Here is a 20,081-nt window from a genome sequence, read left to right on the forward strand (position 1 = left end):
GCAGGAAATCCCAGGAAAGGCCACTCAGCCAATCACTGGTTGAGGCACATTACCGCTGCAGCCAGTGATTGGCTGAGAAAATATCTCCAGGCATTTTCTGTGTGACGATCTGAGAACAGGAACCGCAGACCGGAGAAGCTTTGAAACAACAGTAGCAGTAGGATCAGTGAGGGTGGTTATGTTTTTTTTTTTTTTTTTTTTTTTTATTAGCGCACTGTGAGCCAAATATAAAAAAAAAAGTAATTTCACTGGACAACTCCTGAAAATAAATGCTGACTTCGGACCAGACCTCCTTAATAAATATAGATCCCTGAATAAATTGAGATCCCCTAAATAATAACCTGCGTCTGACCAGATTTTATACTACAGATCCCTGAATAAATGCATATCCCATAAAAAACACAGACTCCAGGTTACACCTTAAAGGGGTTATCCCATGACTAATGTAAAACATGAAAATGAGAGATCATATAGTACGTGACAATCTCTTCCTAACAAAGCTAGAACCAGACCTGTACCTCACATGGAATCAGAGATCTCCACATTCATTGCTCTGCTAGATTTATATCAAGCTGACAGCTCAGGGGGTGTGTCTCTGCTCTCCCTATCACAGCTCAGGGGGTGTGTCTCTGCTCTCCCTATCACAGCTCAGGGGGTGTGTCTCTGCTCTCCCTATCACAGCTCAGGGGGTGTGTCTCTGCTATCCCTATCACAGCTCAGGGGGTGTGTCTCTGCTCTCCCTATCACAGCTCAGGGGGTGTGTCTCTGCTCTCCCTATCACAGCTCAGGGGGTGTGTCTCTGCTCTCCCTATCACAGCTCAGGGGGTGTGTCTCTGCTCTCCCTATCACAGCTCAGGGGGTGTGTCTCTGCTCTCCCTATCACAGCTCAGGGGGTGTGTCTCTGCTCTCCCTATCACAGCTCAGGGGGCGTGTCTCTGCTCTCCCTATCACAGCTCAGGGGGCGTGTCTCTGCTCTCCCTATCACAGCTCAGGAGGTGTGTCTCTGCTCTCCCTATCACAGCTCAGGAGGCAATAGAAGGCTGAAACTGAGCATGTGCGGCCTCTCTGTGAGCACGACAAAGAAATTAAACAACAAACAGCAGATTGCACTATACAGATACATTGTATTGAATAACTCAGTGGCTATGCTAAATTTGTATGCAATTACAAAATAATTTAGATCCAGGGATTGGTTTGAAAACTGTAGAATATGTTTCATTGGACAACCCCTTTAAATGGATTATTCACCCCCAATGTCCTTTGGGCAGGCCTCCCCAGCATGGCAGGACCTGCCCAGGGAATCATACTTGCTTGATCCCTGCCACTAGATTCCGACTCCTTTGTTCTCCCAGCACTGCTTCAGCTCTCCGGTCTCTCCGTGTCAACCTACGGTTTACCATGGGTCATGTGGCTGATGCAGCCAATGACCGGCCGCAGTGGTGATGCTTCCTCTATGCTTCATGTAACCCAGTGACATGGGACATATGGTTAGGGGATAACTTGATATAACTGGAATACCCCTTTAATTTGTCTGAGTAGTGTACTTTAGAAGGGAATTTTTATTTAGTATCATCTACAGTTGCCTTATAGGGGTTCTCCAGGACTGACCTAAGGATAGGTCATCCATATCAGATAGGCGGGAGTCGGACACCCTCTACTCTTGCAGATAAGTGGTTCAGGAGTAGAAATGGGGACGGAGTTACTCAGCTCTATGCATTGTGTAATGGACAGAGATGGTTCTTGCAGCACTGCCCTCACTGAAGCTAATAGGAGAAACGCTGCAGTAGCCATCTCCGTCCTCTGCTCAGTTGACCTGTGGGTTTGCAGGGTGTTGGACCCTCGCCGATCTGATATTGATGGCCTGGCATTTTGTCAATTATTAGTCACTGCCTGCTTCCTGTTTCTAACATTTGTGATAAATGTTTATAATTTGTATTTTTGCTTATTTTTTATTTTTTTTCTCTCAGCAAAGCTTAAAGCTCCGGTCATAAATGAGGTGAAGAGGACTCTGAATAACAGTGTCTTTGTCAGCTGGAACGTATCTGATGCAGATATCTATGTAGAAGCAGAGCTTAAAACCTCAAATAGAGAAAAACCTTATCAGGTACAAAGCTGTTTCAGTTTTATTACAGGGTTTATGCAAAGCACTTTCTAGGTCCGATCCTGTATATACTACAGTGGTCCGATCCCCTAAAAGTTAACGTGTATGTGAAGCCACCCTCTTTTCGCAGCTTAGTAAATACTTTTATTAACCAGTTCCTGACTGGACCATTTCCTCCATTCCTGACCAGGCACATTTTTTTTGTTTTTTTTCACTACATGTGTCTTTGAAAGCCATGACTAATTTTTGCGCTTTTTCTTAGTATTTTTTAATTTAAGTATTTTTATTTTTTTAACCACGAAAATGTAAAAAAAAAACAACAACAAAAAAAAATTGACGCAGCCATTCCTGTTGTCGATGGGTCATGTCCTTACATAACCTGGCACCATCCTGTCCTAGTAGTCAAACAACCAAGGGACACACACTATTAATAAGGGAATGGTGACATACAGTTATCAGATTAGCTAGGCATTTCCAGGAGGAATATCAGATCATGTCAAAATGCAGAGTTTTTAGAAGAAGTGGAATACTGTACATGGAGAAGAAAAGTATTTGCTAAAACATCTGTCAGAAGAGGTAACCGATCATCATTAAAGTGTTTGGAAAATACAGAAACATCAGAACATTTGCCAAATGAATGTTTATATGCTAAAAAATCATTTATGGGAAAACCACTTTAAATGAAGAATTATCATCTGAAAACACTAGAAAGTTTATGTGGGAAATGTACTGGATCCTCTGGTTGTAGTTATCTGCTGAAGTGCTTTGGGGACAAAAAAGAACTATATCTGAGAATTAAAATCAGAATTTCTAATATAAGAATTTACAATTCTTTTTTTAAAGAAATGTGACATTTTATCTTGGAATTTAAACTTTTCAATTCAGATTTTTAACTTCCTAATTCTCAGATTTTAGGGATTGACAAGCAACATTGACATTGTCATTCTCCTTAGCAAAGTACATTTGTAAGATGACACCTTAGATAAGACCCAGAGTTACAGTCAGAGCTTTCTTGCATGTTGCAAGACAATACAGTATCTAGTCTTAAAGGGCTTCTGTCACCCCACTAAACAATTTTTTATTTTTTTTGTGTACTTATAATCCCTATCCTGCGATATTGCTATACATTATGTTATTAATAATTTTCGTTCAGTAGATTTAGCAAAAAACTTATTATGATATGCTAATTACCTGTCTACCAGCAAGTAGGGCGTCTACTTGCTGTTAGCAGCCGCAGAAAAACCACCCCCTCCTTCTGTTGATTGACAGGGCCAGCCGCGATCTCCTCCTCTGGCCGGCCCTGTCAGCATTTCAAAAATCGCGCGCCTGTGTTGATTCGGCGCAGGCGCTCTGAGATAAGGAGGTACGTCACCGAAAGAATACGTCATCGGCGCAGGCGCACAGAGGGGTTTTTTTTTACGATGATTGGTGGGAGTCCATCACTCGGGGACCCCTGCTGATCAGCTGTTTGAGAACGCAGCGGTGCTCGCAGTAGCGCCACAGCCTTCTCCGGGTTTTCCTAGGCCATGTGTTCGCCGGTCACATGGCCTAAGTGCTGCTGAGCCCCATTGAAGGTGCTATACAATGTATGGCTCTGTGCTTTGTGAGCTCTCAAACAGCTGATCGGCAGGGGTCCCAGTTGTCATACCCCCACCAATCAGATACTGATTACCTAATGGAAGCAACCCCCTCAGAGCCATTCAGTACTAGCCTTCCAGTTAAATGATAACTTTCTGCCTCTAATGCATATGAACTTTTGAGTTCAATGAAAGCTGTATTAACCACTAAGTGGGGTGTTCCCCCTAGTGACAGCTGCGGACAAAGAGATGATGCCCATATGTCTTGCTCTGTGCCAAGAACATTGCAGAGAAAAGTGCTGGCTCCGATGACGTGCAGCTACTTTGTCACCCACTCAGAGGGCAAGAAATAGGAGCTGTGCATATCCCATTTTCCGTACGCCTCCCACAACGGCACTTCAGCAGGAGGGTACCCCGCCCGCTGAAGTGCCACTGTGGACACTATACGCAAAATCCAATTACCGGTAAGAGTAATTATCATCTTTCTGGGGGTGCGCACATGATGATTCCAGTTCGCCCCTGGTTTCAATGATGTCTGAATCAAAGTTTTTAAAATTCCTTATGACTCATTATTGATACTGGTTGTAACATTTGTCAAGGCTCCAGCTCTAGAATGGACCTCACCTACATGAAGTGCACTCTGATATATTCATAAGTGTGTGCAGCTGCAGAGTCCTGCCCTAAAATAAAAAGTTTTAAAAAAGTGTCCTCTTTTGGGAAGTTGTCACCTGTGGTGAGAATTCTGGGGGGCTCTTCTCTGCCGGATGCAGACAGTGCCCGTCTGCCCCATGAATTATATTGGGGTCCAGCGGAGATCCGCTGTAGTTTGTGTCCGGCCAATTCCCAGCATTGTCTCTGGAACAGCCTGCTGCAGGGGTGAAACTAACCTTAGAAAAACTGTCCAAGGAAAAACACTTTGTAATTGATATTATATGCAGTACAATATTCGTGTGCATTTCTTATATCTGTATGTGCATGTCTTTACTACTGTATATTTTTAGACTGAAGGTCAAAGTATTGAAATTCCCAATGTGCTGCCGGATGTTACGTTCACAGTTAAGGTTCGGTTGAAGCTATCTAAACGTGTAATCGGTTTATCTGATTCATACGAACAGAGCAACTTCCTCTGGAGTAATTGGAGTGAGGAAAGAACGTTGCCAGGTACAGAAACATGTTCAGTTACTTTTCAGTTTGTCACTTTATCAGATTCACCAGCTGACGTCTGCATTTTATTATTTGAATCTCTGATGAACCTCGATGGATGTTTGCTTCTTTAGAATGGCTTTCTGGGATAGAAGCAGTGAGGAACTTCATCAGGCATTGTCCTAGTCCTGTGATGGCTAACCTCTGGCACTCCAGCTGTGGTAAAACTATGACTCCCATGATGCACACTTGCTTGGCTGTTCTCAGAGCTCCCTAGAAATAAATGGAGCATCCTGGGAGTCGTAGTTTCACCACAGCTGGAGTGCCAGAGGTCAGCCATCACTGGGACTAGTCCAACACCATCTCCAGATGTTAGCTAAAAGTCAATGGGAAATTTGGTATGCAGGACACTTAAGCATTAAAAAAATATATATAATTTTTGCAACTGTTGCTGGAGCTCTTGGCGTTTTAGCATCCTCTGGATTTAAAAAGGTTGTTCAGCCCATAATTATTATTATGATTATTATTATATTAATTTACATTTTTATTTATTTTTTTACAAACTGCTCTCTCCTCACTGATTTTATTTTATTTATTTATTTTTTCCCCCCCTCCCACCGCTCCAATTCTGCTGCTTCATGGGTCCTCTCTAATCCTTCTCAACACACAAGAAATGATCAGTCAATCACTTGCTGAGAGGGGTCACCACCGTCATCAATGATTGGCTGAGCGGTCATTTCCTGTTTGTTGAGAAAAGACCAGGAAGAGAGACCAGTCGAGGAGAAATTAAGCATCAGAATGTGAATGGAGGGGGATTGTTGGTTCTCAAAACATTTTTTTTTTTTCATTTTCTGAGCCTTTTTAAAGAAGTTTTCCTGCTGGTAAACCTGCTTAAAGTGATTCTCCACCTTTTGAATAAATGTTGACTCCCCCTTCCCAGCTGGACCTGTTAAAGGAAACCTACTCACCTGCTTGTCGCTAAGCCTGACAATTTTGGAAGACTCCTCCTTAAAGGGGTTCTCCAGGAATTAAGAAAATGAAAATAATTAAATATTACTTTATCATAAATATATTCTCAAATACCTTTCATTAGTTATAATGGTTTGTTAGGGAGCAATCATTAGGAGAAAAAAATGGCCGCCGTCCTATTAGTACACACAAAGCCTGTCCTAATCACACAGGAGGATGTTATTTCACAACAGAGCTGCCTCATACTCGCCTCTGCTCTACTTGTCAGGGATTATGATCCTGAATACAGATAAGATGAATCGCTGTAGGAATGAAGTTCATAAGGAGACGTGAAGTACAGAGAGGAGGTGGGGATTTGGCTAATGAGCAGCAGCTTTTGTATGCAGTCTCCATTATCACAGTCTGTCCTGTCCGTACTTTCTGTACTGCATGTCTACTCGTGAACTCTGTTCCCACAGAGATTCAGCTGAAGAGCTTATCAGCTCTATTCAGTGTCATAAAACCTGACAAGAAGAGAAGAGGATGAGGCAGCTCTATAGCTCAGTGTTGTCAAGTAACCTGTCCTCTGTGTGATTAACAGGTTTTCTGTGTACTAACAGGCCGGCGGCCATTTTTTCTCTCCAAATGATTACTCCCCAGACAAAACGAGCCATTAAAACTAATTATAACATCACCTCTGTTCTGGATTATGACACCACTACTGGTCACTAAATGCCCACTGATTGAAATTTCTCATTTGCCCCCTAAAAGTTAAAAACACTCCTATGAGGACATTGCTTTTGCTGTATGTATTTTTTTTCTACTAGCCTCTTTAACACTTATGATCACATTATCCATACCATCATTTTATAGATATTTCACAATAGTACCAATAGTATACACGCGCGTGTTAATTATTCCTATTCGGTTACTCGCTGTCAATATTGTGGCTAATTTATTACTGGCCATGTGCCATATTTCTATGCTTTTGTGCCAAGTGCATATTCGAGTTGGCATAATGGAAACTGGAGAAGTTACATAGACTGTGACTTGTTATTAGAAGCCATATTAAATGGGTTCTCTCACTTCAGCCAATAGCATTTATCATGTATAGAAAGTTAATACAAGGCACTTACTAATGTATTGTGATTGTCCATATTGCCTCCTTTGCTGGCTGGATTCAGTTTTCCATCACATTATACACTGCTTGTTTCCATGGTTACGACCACCCTGCAATCCATCAGCGGTGGCCGTGTTTGCACACTATAGCAAAAAGTGTCAGCCTCTCTGATGGCCAGGACCGTAGGAGCCCACATAGGCTGGTGCTTTTTCTATAGCATATAAGCATGACCACCACTGCTGGATTGCAGGGTGGTTGTAACCATGGAAACGAGCAGTGTATAATGTGATGCAAAAATGAATCCAGCCAGCAAAGGAGGCAATATCAACATTTACAATACAGTACATACATCTCTACATAATAGACGCAATTTGCTGAAGTGACACAATCCCATTTAAGCAATTGTTAATATACACGCACTTGAGATTAACTCGCAATGCAACGTGTTCTATTTTTGTCATGCAGTATGCCAGTGTATAATAAAAAAAAAAAAGTGATGCATGTCCAAAACTGTCCGTTTTTTTTCTTTTTACCTGACATACAGCAATTTTTTTAAAGATTGCTTTTAGGGGGGTGGGAGAGGGCCGCAACAGTCCGATATATTTACTATAATTTACACCAGAAAACTGCGGTAAATTATAGCTGATATCAACACCGTGGTGTAGTTTAGGATCGGAGGTGCACCAAAATTATTAGGAGGCGTCTCTTAATAGATTTGGCTCATCCGGGACATGTGAATTACTGAGGTTGGCGTGTGAGATGCCATTCTTAGTGAATCAGGGCATTTTATGTTTTTTTCTCATCTCGGGGTCTGCTCTTCTGGGTGGATTGCTTGTCTGCGTAGAGATAAATTCACATATTGGGGGAGATCCATCAAAAGTGCAAGATAAAAGTGGGGCAGCTGCCCTTTAGCGGCCTATCGTGTCGCCTCTTTCAGTTTCCAAATCCTCTTTACAAAATGAACGCTGGATTCTGATTGGCTGCTATTGGTGACTCGTTCACTGCACTTGCATTATTGCCAATATAGCCCAAAGTTTCGCTGGATAGTCCTTCAAACCTGACTGCAGAATTGGCTGAATTTATACTTCCTACACCCCACCATCATAATTTCACGGTCATTGGTCCTCAACGCCACCTTGCTGGTCTTTATAGAAACCCTTTAGGCGTGGCAATCCAACCGCGATAAAGCCAATATCGGAATCCATATCAATTGTTTGATTTCCTAGTAAGTTACTGTTTCTGTCATTATGATACTGAGAAAAAGATGCACGGTCATGTCTGCATTTCAGATTACCAATCGAGTCATTTCTTATTTTCTAGCGGAGGGTGAGAGAACCACGTCTCTAGTGCTACTTCTCCTGGTGACATTAGCGATCTTCGTGGCTACTGTCTTGCTGCTAATCAACATGAGACGGTAAGGCTTTCCCAGTCCACTGGGCTACAAACATTTAAGGATCATATATTAGGAAAATGATGTGTAAGATTTAAATGGGTTGTAAGAACAGAAATAAGAGTCTTCATTTTATATTTATTAAGTTTTTCAGAAACTGCACCGCTCCTGTCCAAGCGTCTGGTATTGTAGCTCATCCCATTTCAGTTGCATGGGCAAGAGTGGCTCTGTTTGAGAAAGCAAAGCCATTTTCGTACAGTAGCTTTGTATATAATAATTCGTAATTTCTCTAGCTTGTAATTTATTCAGTTCAGAGGTGTAACTTCAGAGTGCCGAACTAGCAGCGGATTACTGGTCCCTGAGAGGGGACACAAAATAGAACAGCATGCATCATGGTTGGGGGTAGGGATCGACCGGTATAGATTTTCTAGGGCCGATACCGATAATTTGTGAACTTTCAGGCCGATAGCCGATCATTTATACCAATATTCTGGGAATTTTCATTTTTGAAAATAAAATCCTACACAAATCTGCTGAAAATTAATGTTTATTGTTAACGTGTAGTTTTTTTCATTTATACTTAATATTCTTTTTTTTTTTTTTTTTCTTAACCCCCCTTAGGGACTAGAACACTTGTCCTATTCACCCTGATAGATATCTATCAGGGTGAATAGGAGCTCACACTGTCCCTGCTGCTGTGTGCTTTGTGCACACTGCAGCATGGAGCTTATCATGGCAGCCAGGGCTTCAATAGCGTCCTGGCTGCCATGGTAACCGATCGGAGCCCCAGGATTACACTGCTGGGGCTCTGATCGGAGGAGCAGGGGAGAGGGGATCCTGTGGCCACTGCTACCAATGATTAAAACTGGGGGGGGGGGGCGCACTGCGCCACCAATGATTAATACTGGGGGGCTTGGGGGGGGGCGCACTGCGCCACCAATGAAGATAAATCTCTCATTAATTCATATACAGGAGGCGGGAGCAGGCTGCAGGATCACATAGCCTGCTCCCGACCTCTATGAGCGGTAGCTGTGATCCGTGGCACCTTAGGTGTTAACTACCGCGGATCACAGCTACTGCTCATAGAGGTCGGGAGCCGGCTATGTGATCCTGCAGCCAGCTCCCGCCTCCTGTATATGAATGAATGAGAGATTTCTCTTCATTGGTGGCGCAGTGGCCACAGCCCCTCCCCTTCTCTTGTCCCCTGTCCTCCCATTGGCTGCAGCAGCAGCACAGGGGGAGGGAGACACTGCTTCCTTCTCCCCTGTGCTGCTGCTGAGGGAACACGGAGAGTGCTGAGAGCAGTGCGATCTGTGTTCCCAATACGTTATCGGAATATCGGCAAAATACATGCCGATAACGGTCAAAATCCTGAATATCGCCCGATAATATCGGTAAAACCGATAATCGGTTGATGCCTAGTTGGGGGCCCTGTTTATAGATTTTGCATTGAGACCTAAGGGGTAACATTAATTAAGACCGGCGTTTTAGACGTTGGCTGGTGGTGGTTCCACCGATGTTATGATGTGGCGTCTCCATAACTTCAGTGCATCCAGCGCCAGTTCTAAATGTAAGATAGCTTCCGAACTGTCTTACATTTAGACCATTTTCTATGCCTAAAACAGGTGTAGAAAATGCCAGCCCACCCACGCCACATCCACAATCGTAGACCTGGCGTGAGCGAGGAGAAGTTAAAGATAGCGGCGCAACTGACCGTTGCGCCTGAAATACGGCTAATATATCAGTGTCATAAATGACCCCCTAAGAGCTTCACATTTCCTCTCTGGTATAATTAAATAATCCTCTACTTAAAACTAACAACCCTTTTTATATTAATTACATATGTCATTTTATTTTTTCAGATTGCTGATGCTTCTTTTCCCGCGAATACCTGACCCTAGTAAAGTTATATCAAGTGATTTTCAGGTAAATATCATTCAATTGTGGATTTCATTTCACTGTGTTTCATCGGTCATCGGATGTACAGTACATAATTGTCAGAGTTCTCTGTAGTAGGTGCTTATTAAAGGGGTTGTCCAACCTTTAGCCTGTTTCACATAAGCGATACGGATTGCGTCAGGATCTGTGCAGGGAAAAACTGATGGTTTTACCAGCAAGTTCAATCAGATTTGTCTGCAATTGCGTTCAGTGTTTGCGTTTTTTCTATCCGGATTGGATGTGTTTTTCATAGGTGTGCAAAAAACTGCCGAATAACAATCTCCATCTCCTGGCCACCATCAGTGAAAACCGCATTGCATCCAGATGTCTTCCGTTTTCACGCAAGCCCCATTCACTTCTATGAAACCAGAGCTGCATGAAAAGCGTACAAAATAGAACACACTTCAGTTTTTTCTGAACGCAGAAATGATGCGTGAAAAACAATGAAATGAATGGGTCAGGATTCAGTCCGGATGCCATGTGCTTGCTTCACGCGTCGCACCCAGACGTAAAACTCACTTGTGTGAAAGAGGCCTTACAAAGTAATGGCCTAGCCTCAGGATAGGCAATCGCTAGCTGATTGGTGGGGGTCCAACACCCCGCACCCCCAACAATCAGCTGTTCGCTGGAAGTCTGCGCCAGCTTTCCTCCATTACAATTTTGACGAAGTTGTGTAGTTTCGGTGCAGACTTCTAGCGACAGAGCTACATCCAAACAGCTGAGTAATGGGACTGCAGGATGTTGGACTGCTGCTGGTCCACTAGTGATGGCATATCCTGAGGATAGACCATCACTTAGTAAAGCCTCTTTCACACAAACCAGTTTTCCATCTGGGTGCGATGTGTGAAGCAGACGCGTAGCATCCGGACTGCATCCTGACCCATTACTTTCACAGCTTCTCACGCATCATTTCTGCATTCAGGAAAAATGACGTATGTTATTTCCTGATCCTAACTTTGTTTTTGACTTTTAGATTATTTATTGGATTGTGCACCTCCTGGAGGGAGACTCTCCTGCTTAGAATAAGGCTAGGTCTACACAACTACATTTGTTGCGCGACAGGGCGCAACATTTGTCGTGCAACATTTTGTTGCACTAATGTCCCGCGACAATTTTTATAATGGCAGTCTATGGTGTCGCACTGCAACATGCTGCGACTGCGACGCAACAGTCGCAGCATGTTGCAGTGCGACACCATAGACTGCCATTATAAAAATTGTCGCGGGACATTAGTGCAACATAATGTTGCGCAACAAATGTCGTCGTGTAGACCTAGCCTAAGTCCACATATTTTTTTCATTTCCAGTTTTCTGTTCCATCATGAGAACAAAAATGAAAAATAATGGCAGTGCCAGGTGCATTACATGGTGGATACCAATAGTGCCAAATGGACCCCTGCGGAGTGAATATTATAAATAAAAAATAAAAATCCCAGCTGTATTCTGTAGACTCCAAATAGAGCATAAAAATGCCTAAAATGCATTTTTTTTTCTATAAAGGCAACCCCTTTGTATATGTCCTGTTCCATTACCCTCTGGACCACCTTCTTTGAAGGGGTTATCCCCTGACTAATCTGACATCCTATAGGACATGACCATGTCTTTCTACCTCACATGGATCCAGAGATCTCCCCATTTATTGCTCTGCTAGATTTATTTCAAGGTGACAGCTCAAGGGGCATGTCTTTTCTGCCGTAGCTAAGAGAGTGTGTCTCAGCTCTCCCTATAACAGCTCAGGAGGCGTGTCTCAGCTCTCCCTATCACAGCTCAGGAGGCAGTTGAAGGATGAAACTGAGCATGTGCGGCCATCTCAGTGAGCAGGTCGAAGAAATATAAAAAAATCAAACAGCAGGTGACGCTATACAGATACATTTTGCTATGCTAAATTTTTAATTATATGTAATTACAAAGGTATTCAGATCCAGGTGCTGGTTTGAAAACTGCGGAATATTTTTTTTGCGGGACAATCCCTTTAATAGAGCAGTCACTGCAGGGGAAATATTTGGCTGGCGGCAGCCTTCTGTCATAATAATCTCTCTCTGGGTGAGACCCCTGCATTGGCAGTCTAAATTTAAAATGAGATGTCTGAAATTACACCTGCAGTGATACAAAAGAAAGAAATGACATTATTCTCTAGAAAATGTGCAGCACACTGCTTAGAGCAGCGAATAGTTCAAGAAATAAAACATCTTGGCATTTCTGTAGACGAATAGCACATAGATGAGTACAGTGCCGCCTTCTGCTGGAGTATGGAGCGCTCACGTTGTCACTGGCATTCTGAAATGGCATGAACCTACTTGTGCTATATAACTGGGTCGTGTTTCCCAGACAGCTACGGTCAATATGTATCACGTAAGTACATTTGACTTTTATTAGGCTACTTTCACACTAGCGGCAGCCTTCTCCGGCAGATCCGTGCTGCCACTATTGCACGCATGCTGCCGGAAGGTCCGCTCCGGCCCCATTGACTAAAATGGGGGCAGGCCAGAGTTCCGGTGGCAGCACGGCAAACATGCTGAAAGGCAGCCGGAATAAAACTAGGACATGTCATGTGTTTATGAGCTGTCAGGAATTCAGAGATATGAGCTATACATCCAGCCCTTAGAACAGCAACATGACTGGACTCTGTGTAAAACAGAAAGTGAAGGTCTGCAGACAGACTGAAACCTAAACCTGTAGGGCAAAAACTGCTGAAAGACCAATCAAAAAATTATTTTAGCCCAAAGTAACTAAAATGCAATCATAAAAGCTGTGCGCGCCAGTTCACAGAACAGCCGACAGCAGGAAGATGATGATCACGGGCGGTGAGGAGCGGCGGCGTCCAGGAGCAGGAGACGTAAGTGTTTTTTTATTTTATAAAACATGAGGCTGCTGGGGGCTGATCTGATATGGGAGGGCTGCAATGGGGCTGATAAGAGGCATAAGGCTGATATGGGGCTGATGAGGCTTGAGGCTGATAATGGGGGCTGATAAGAGGCATAAGGACTGATATGGGGGCTGATGAGGCTTGAGGCTGATAATGGGGGCTGATAAGAGGCATAAGGCTGATATAGAGGCTGATGAAAGGCATGGGGCTCTTATGTGAGGTCTGATTGGGGGTCACTTACATTGGGGTCTGATCTGAGATCTTATTAACATTTGGTGTCTAATTGGGACTGTCAGCTGAGGTCTGATTAACATTTGGGGTCTGACCTGAGTTATAATGAAAAATATATTTTTCTTATTGTCCTCCTCTAAAACCTTGGTGCATTTTATAGGGCAAAAAATACTATGCTATACATACAAGTAACCATCTCTGTATGCATCACTGGTCAATCCCTGGTCTCTGGGAGAGTGGGCTGTACATCCTGGAGATTGTAATTGGGCTTGAGTGAATCGGGTTCAGATTTCTGAAAACTCTGTTTACGATATCACATCCTTATTGCTCTAAAAGGTATGGGCTTCGCTGAGACCTTGGAAATCTTGATGCAAAGAACGCGAGACTTGCTTCCTCTTGCGTCCATGACGTTACACTTAGGTTATGCGCATATAAATTATGTTTTCAAAATCTCATTAATGAAACAGAGTCCAGCTTCGGATTTTGAAACAGTCATTTATGCGCATAGACGAAGTGTAACGTCATGGACGCAAAACGAAGCAAGTCTTGCGTTATTTGCATTGAGATTTTCGAGGCCTCAGCAGAACCCATACCTTTTAGTGTGCTACGGAGGAGATATTGTAAACAAAGTTTTCAAACTAATCTGGTTTGGAGGTGCAAACTGAACCCGATTAGCTCAACAGTAATTGTAATAGCCAATTAAAGGGGCTATCCTGGAAACAATAATGATGACTTATCCTCATGATAGGTCATCATTATCACATCAGTGGATGTCCAAGTCTCAGCACCCCCTCCGCTCAGCTGTTTCAGGGACCCGCTGCACTCACCGGGGCTCTGGTGAGCAATGTAATCTCCCAGCAACTTTCTAAGCACAGCGCCGTACATTGTATAGTGGCAGTGCTTGGTATTGCAGCTCAGCTCTATTGACTTGAATGGGGCTAAGGTGCAACTAGGCCATGTGACCGATGTACAGTGATGTCACTGGCCTAGGAAGAAGCTACGGTGCTCAAGGCCTCCTCTAGCAGCTGTTCGATGGGGGTCCCGGGTGTCGCACCCTTGCAGATCTGATACTAATGACCTATCCGAAGTCAGAAATAATCTTTTCCTGGATAATCCCTTTAATGTTTCTCTGGCAATTTAATTCCATTCTTTTGCAGCTGTCTGTTTGCAGACAATACAGAAAAGAAGGTCTCTGATATGGCCAGCCTAAAAAAGTAGCAAGAACACAAGTTAATGAATGTTATTAGACGTTCCCTAATTACCGACTCGCATCTTATGACTACAATCACATAGAAGAGTTATCCACTTTGATAGCAATATAGCATGTGTGATAAAATCATAAAAAAGAAGTGATATAAAATTTTTCTACATACATATAAAATCCAGAATAATACCAAATAAGTGATAAGGATTTACCCGTAGCATTAAAAGTTGTCGGTGGTGTGTAAAAATAACTCTACAAAGCGGGTCTATTTCTGCTATTGTGTTTTATAAGCTTCCTGTCTACAGTGGAAATATCATTCTCACAGGAAGAGCCGAGATTACTGACAGTGTGTGGGTGGACTAAAGTGTTAAAAATCTACAAAAATATAGTGCCGTTTTAGGCCTCTTTCACACGAGCGTGACGGATTAGGTCCGGATGCGTTCCGTGAAACTCGCACCATTTGGCAAGCAAGTTCAGTCAGTTTTGTCTGCAATTGCGTTCAGTTTTTTCCGCGAGAGTGCAGTGCGTTTTGATGCGTTTTTCACCCGCGTGATAAAAAAAACCGAAGGTTTACAAACAACATCTCTTAGCAATCATCAGTGAAAAACGCATCGCATCCGCACTTGCTTCCGGATGCAATGCGTTTTTCACTGAAGCCCCATTTACTTCTATGGGGCCAGGGCTGCGTCAAAAACTCTGAACATAGAACATGCTGCGTTTTTCACGCAACGTAGAACTGATATGTGAAAAAAAAAAAAAACGCTCATGTACACGGACCCATTGAAATAAATGGGTCAGGATTCAGTGCGGGTTCTGTGCGTTCATGTCACGCATTGCACCAGCGCGGAAAACTCGCTTTTGTGAAAGAGGCCTTACAGGAAGACCCAGACTGCTAAATACTCACAGAAAGACTTCTACCCCACAGAAACATATGTAATAATATATGAAGTCTGCAGTGATATAGTGACATCTTTTGTATGTAAGATTCATCATTTTCCTGCATTGCATTATGTGCACTCTATAGCGTAAACCTAAAGAGCTGCCCCATACATTGGTGGCATATCGCTAGGATGGTGCACCTCTGGGACCCACACCTATCTCTAGAACTGAACCTGGAAAATAAAGGAGAGAAGATTCTATGGGACTTCAGAAAATAGTCGAGTGCTTGGTTAGCTATTTCCAAAAGACTCTTAGAAGTGAATAGAGTGCGTGATGGGCTTTCCTGTTCATTTCTATGGAACTTCTGAAAGTTGCTGAGCCTTCCGCTCAGCTATTTTAAGCACTCCCATAGAAATGAGTGGAGGGCGGCCGTTAATACGCAATTTTCTCTCCTTCACACTGCGGGCTATCCTCTATTGATAGGTTATGGGTCCAGAGGTGGGACCTGCACCCATCACACATTAGTGGTATATTCTAGCGATATACCAACAATGTGTGAGATGGGCCAACACCTTTGATGATAGTAAAAAAAAGTCAGATTAATCTACAATAAGTAATATTTTACTTATTGTGCAAGCACAACCACCGCTGCTGGATTGCAGGTGGTCATAACCATGGAAAAAAGCAGTGTATAATGTGATGGAAAAATGAATCCAGCTAGCAAAGGAAGCAATATAGATAATAACACATTCATTAGTAAGTGCCTTGATGAATGCAACTTACTAAAATGAGACAACCCCTTTAACATTCACCATATATCATCTTTTATGTTGGCATAATTTTGGTAACGTTATTTAATTTTTTTAGGGCATTAGAAGGTTTAGAATTTTAGAAGCAATTTTTGAAACTTTCAAGAACATTTCCCAAATCAATTTTTTATAGACTAATTCATTCTGGGGCTTATATAATAGACACCACCCATAAATTACCCCATTTTAGAAACTACACCCCTCAAACTATTCAAAACTGATTTTAGAAATGTTGTTCCAAATTTTATTTGCAGATTTTCCATTGTAATCAATTTTTTTCCTGTAACACATCAAGGGTTAACAACAAAACAAAGCTCAATATTTATTACATTGATTTTACAGTTTACTTAAATACCCCACATATAATTGTAAACGGCTGTATGGGCACACGGCAGGGCTCAGAAGGAGTGTCATATTGTTTTTGGAGGGCAGATTTTGCTACAATGGTTTTTGGGCACCCTGTTGCATTTGAAGAGACCCTGAGATACCCCTACTTTGGAAACCACCACAAAGTGACCACATTTTGGAAACTACACCATCCAAGAAATTTTTAAGAGGTGCAGTGAGCACTTTGACCCAACAGGCGTTTCATAGAACACTTAGCTGTAAAAATGAAAAATGGTGCTTTAGGCCCAAACTTTCTTTTTCACCAAGGATAACAGGAGAATATTACACCAGAATTTGCGACCATGTACAGGAAAATCCTTACAAAATGCGATAGTTGATGGCTTTTCGGACCAGTGTCCTTAGTCGTAACACTGGAGCAGCAACTGGATTTCCTAACGTGGAATTTGCTGAAATGTTTTTTTTAAAGGGTTTCTGTCATGAGAAATAACATTATGTAGCTGACTGACATTAGCGATGTGCTAATGTCAGCAGTACATAACAGTGTGCTTTATAACCCCCTGCCTGCCGCCGTTCTCTTAAAATAAAGACTTTTAAAATATGCTAATGAGCCTCTAGGTGCTATTAGGCATTGCTTCGGCACCTAGAGGCCCGGTCTGTGCACCCTTTGGCACGCCCAGGTCCAGTTGATTGACTTTTGAGTTCTCCTCCTAGTGTCCCGTAAATCCCACGCCTGCGCCGTCCCTTTTAGTATTCGGCGCAGGCGCAGTGAGGAAGCCGGCAGCAGGAGCGCGTCCTTCACTCACTGTGCCGAATACTAAACGGGACGGCGCAGGTGCGGGATTTACAGGACACTGAGGAGAACTCGAAAGTCAATCAGCTGGACCTGGGCGTGCCAAAGGGTGTGTAGACCGAGCCTCTAGGTGCTGAAGCAACGCCCTAATAGCACCCAAAGGCTCATTAGCATATTTTAAAAGTCTTTATTTTAAGAGAACGGCGGCAGGGAGTTATAAAGCACACTGTTATGTACTGCTGACAGTAGCACATCGCTAATGTCAGCCAGATACATAAAGTTTTTTGCTCATGACAGAAACCAAGAGCCATAACTTTTTTTTTTTTTACTTTTGCAGTGTAAGGGCTTATTTTTTGTGGGACAGGCTGTAGTTTTTATCACCACCATTTTGGGGTACATTTGGCTTTTTGATTGCTTTTTATCTCATTTTTTGGGAGGTGAGGTGGGAATTTTTTTTTATTGTCAGTGTTTAATTTTTTGAGGTTCACCCTGTGGTATATATGATTATGATAACTTTATTTTGCAGATTGATACCAAATTTAGATACTCCCCCCCCCCCCCCCCCATGTTTTACTACTTCTGCATAATGAAAACCTAATATTTGGCCAGTGCAGACGTGACAGATAACTGACTACCAGAGTTTATCTAGTCTCCTATTACCCAATGTCATCAGCTCTGACCAAATCTCAAGATGGGTCTGTCACCCTCTGATGAGCGATGTTCTAGGGCTCCCTCATGAGTCATGTTAACATAGCACGTAGACAATGGGCAATTCATAAGCCGTAGCCTTTCTTCTGGAGGAAATGTACAAATGAATGCCAACTTCCTCCTCCAGCTTTGCATACTGTCTTAACTGTGAGGTTATTAGTTTAAAAATACAGTTTAATATTACAATTAGCCGTGTGTATATTTGTTTTCATATCGACATTTCTTTCTCAACAGCATTGGCTAAAGTATGGGAAATCTGTATACAACGAGCCAAAGAAGGAAGAAGTTTGTGTGGTGTCTTTACTAGAAACTCCACAGTCATCTTTTCAAGTGGAATAATACCTCAAGTGGAACATGTGAACCAGTTCTATTTCCGTCTTTTAGTTTACACCTGATGACAGCTGAACTTTAAACACCGGCATTGTGACCGATCGCGGCCGCAGTGTTTGAACTTTGCAAAACGTGACAAATCAGCTTTGGAATTATGACCTTCAGTAAACCACTCCTATTTAAGTATGGAGAGAATAGTCAGGTCCATGGATGCTTAACTGATCTTCGTCAAGATCATCCTGAATGAATTGGAGGCCTTGTAAGAGTTCTCTGTGTAAGAAGAATAGACGCTCATTTAGTTTTTTTTTACCAAAAGCCTTTAGCAACATCTGGGCTCTTACTACATTACTGAAGCACGTCCACACGTGGTGTTGTCATTCTTGTAGGCCCTTACTTGCAAAACGGTGCCACTGGGCCAGATTGTTCTGACGCAACGTAAATGCTTGAATGTAGGTTCTTCCTAGGGTAAAGTAATTCTTGGTACTATACATATACAAGATACAGCATGGTGTATGGCACAGAGCTAAAACGGCAGTGGAGGTCGGGATTGGATTACCAGATGAACAAACTATGAACGAAATCCATTCCATGTCCGTCATTAATTTAGGCATTTTGTAGCCAACGGCATCCCTCTGCAAAGAGATGTCAAGTGACTCGTCCGGAACCTAGTATCATTTTCTAAGTGAATGTCTTTTGTATACAGAACCGTCATTATTTATTTATGAAAGCAGACGCAGAATTGTATATGTCAATGAAGCAATGGTTTCCTCAGGACTTTATCATCTGCATTACGATTCAACAAACTTTCCCTTTTTTTTTTATTTAAATATTTTATAGTAGATTGATTTATGAAAAAAAAAAAAAAGTTGTATTTTATTGTATAAAATTATGCTATGTGCACTTTCAGGAGTTGCTGGTCTGAATTTTTAATTGGACCAGTTTTGTTCTTGATTCACTGTAGGTGAAGGTAATACAAGGAAACAGACAGTGATTATCTGTACTAGATTTCTTCACTGAGCCGAGGCGATTCCTGGTGGCTTCGCTATTACACAATAAACAGTTCACTGATGGTATGAGCTGAAACCCTACACAACAGAATAAAATAAAAAAATTTATAATATAATTTTATTTATATTTTTCATACATTAAATTTTTTGGGTAGAATCCCAGATAAAGGTTTAAGAGTAATCGGAGCAAGTAGCAGACTGAAACGTTGTGCTTGACCTGATGTATTGTTCTATGGAAACTCTGGGACTAGTTTGACAAAGTGTAAACTGTGTAGCAAACACTGAAGCTAAAGCCCCCTTCCCTGTATCCGTTGACCATGAATTTTCAGGTGAATGAGAAGAGATTGCTGCTAAGATATAATGTTCTTACCATTGAGATTGCTCTCTCAACATTAGTGCATTCCCTTAGAGTACTTTCACACTAGTTATTATTTTCCGGTATTGAGTTCCGTCCTACGGGCTCAATACCGTAAAAAAACGCTTCAGATTAATCCTAATGCATTCTGAATGGAGAGCATTCCGTTCAGGATGCATCAGATCAGTCCCTTATACGGTATTTGGCCGGAGAAAATACTGCAGCATGCTGCGGTATTGTCTCCGTTCTGAATGCCGGATCCAGCATTAATTGCCACTGAAATGTATTAGAATTGCTGCATTGATGGATCTGGTCTTCTGGTCTGTGCATGCACAGAC

General features: G+C 42.4%; 1 protein-coding gene across 2 annotated transcripts in view; it reads left to right on the top strand.

The window, feature by feature from the left end:
• IL13RA1 (interleukin 13 receptor subunit alpha 1) overlaps positions 1-19,285 on the top strand; it is a 66,178-nt gene extending 46,893 nt beyond the window's left edge. For both annotated transcript variants that reach the window (XM_044306232.1, XM_044306233.1), the window contains exons 7-11: positions 1,968-2,104; positions 4,680-4,839; positions 8,210-8,303; positions 10,142-10,205; positions 18,286-19,285. In XM_044306232.1, the coding sequence (XP_044162167.1) occupies positions 1,968-2,104; positions 4,680-4,839; positions 8,210-8,303; positions 10,142-10,205; positions 18,286-18,390 (560 nt within the window). In that variant the 3' untranslated portion in view covers positions 18,391-19,285. The remainder of the gene's footprint in view (positions 1-1,967; positions 2,105-4,679; positions 4,840-8,209; positions 8,304-10,141; positions 10,206-18,285) is intronic.
• The last annotated feature ends 796 nt before the right edge of the window (positions 19,286-20,081 follow it).

Source organism: Bufo gargarizans, chromosome 9 (genome assembly GCF_014858855.1).
Source record: "Bufo gargarizans isolate SCDJY-AF-19 chromosome 9, ASM1485885v1, whole genome shotgun sequence".
Taxonomy (NCBI): Eukaryota; Metazoa; Chordata; class Amphibia; order Anura; family Bufonidae; genus Bufo; species Bufo gargarizans.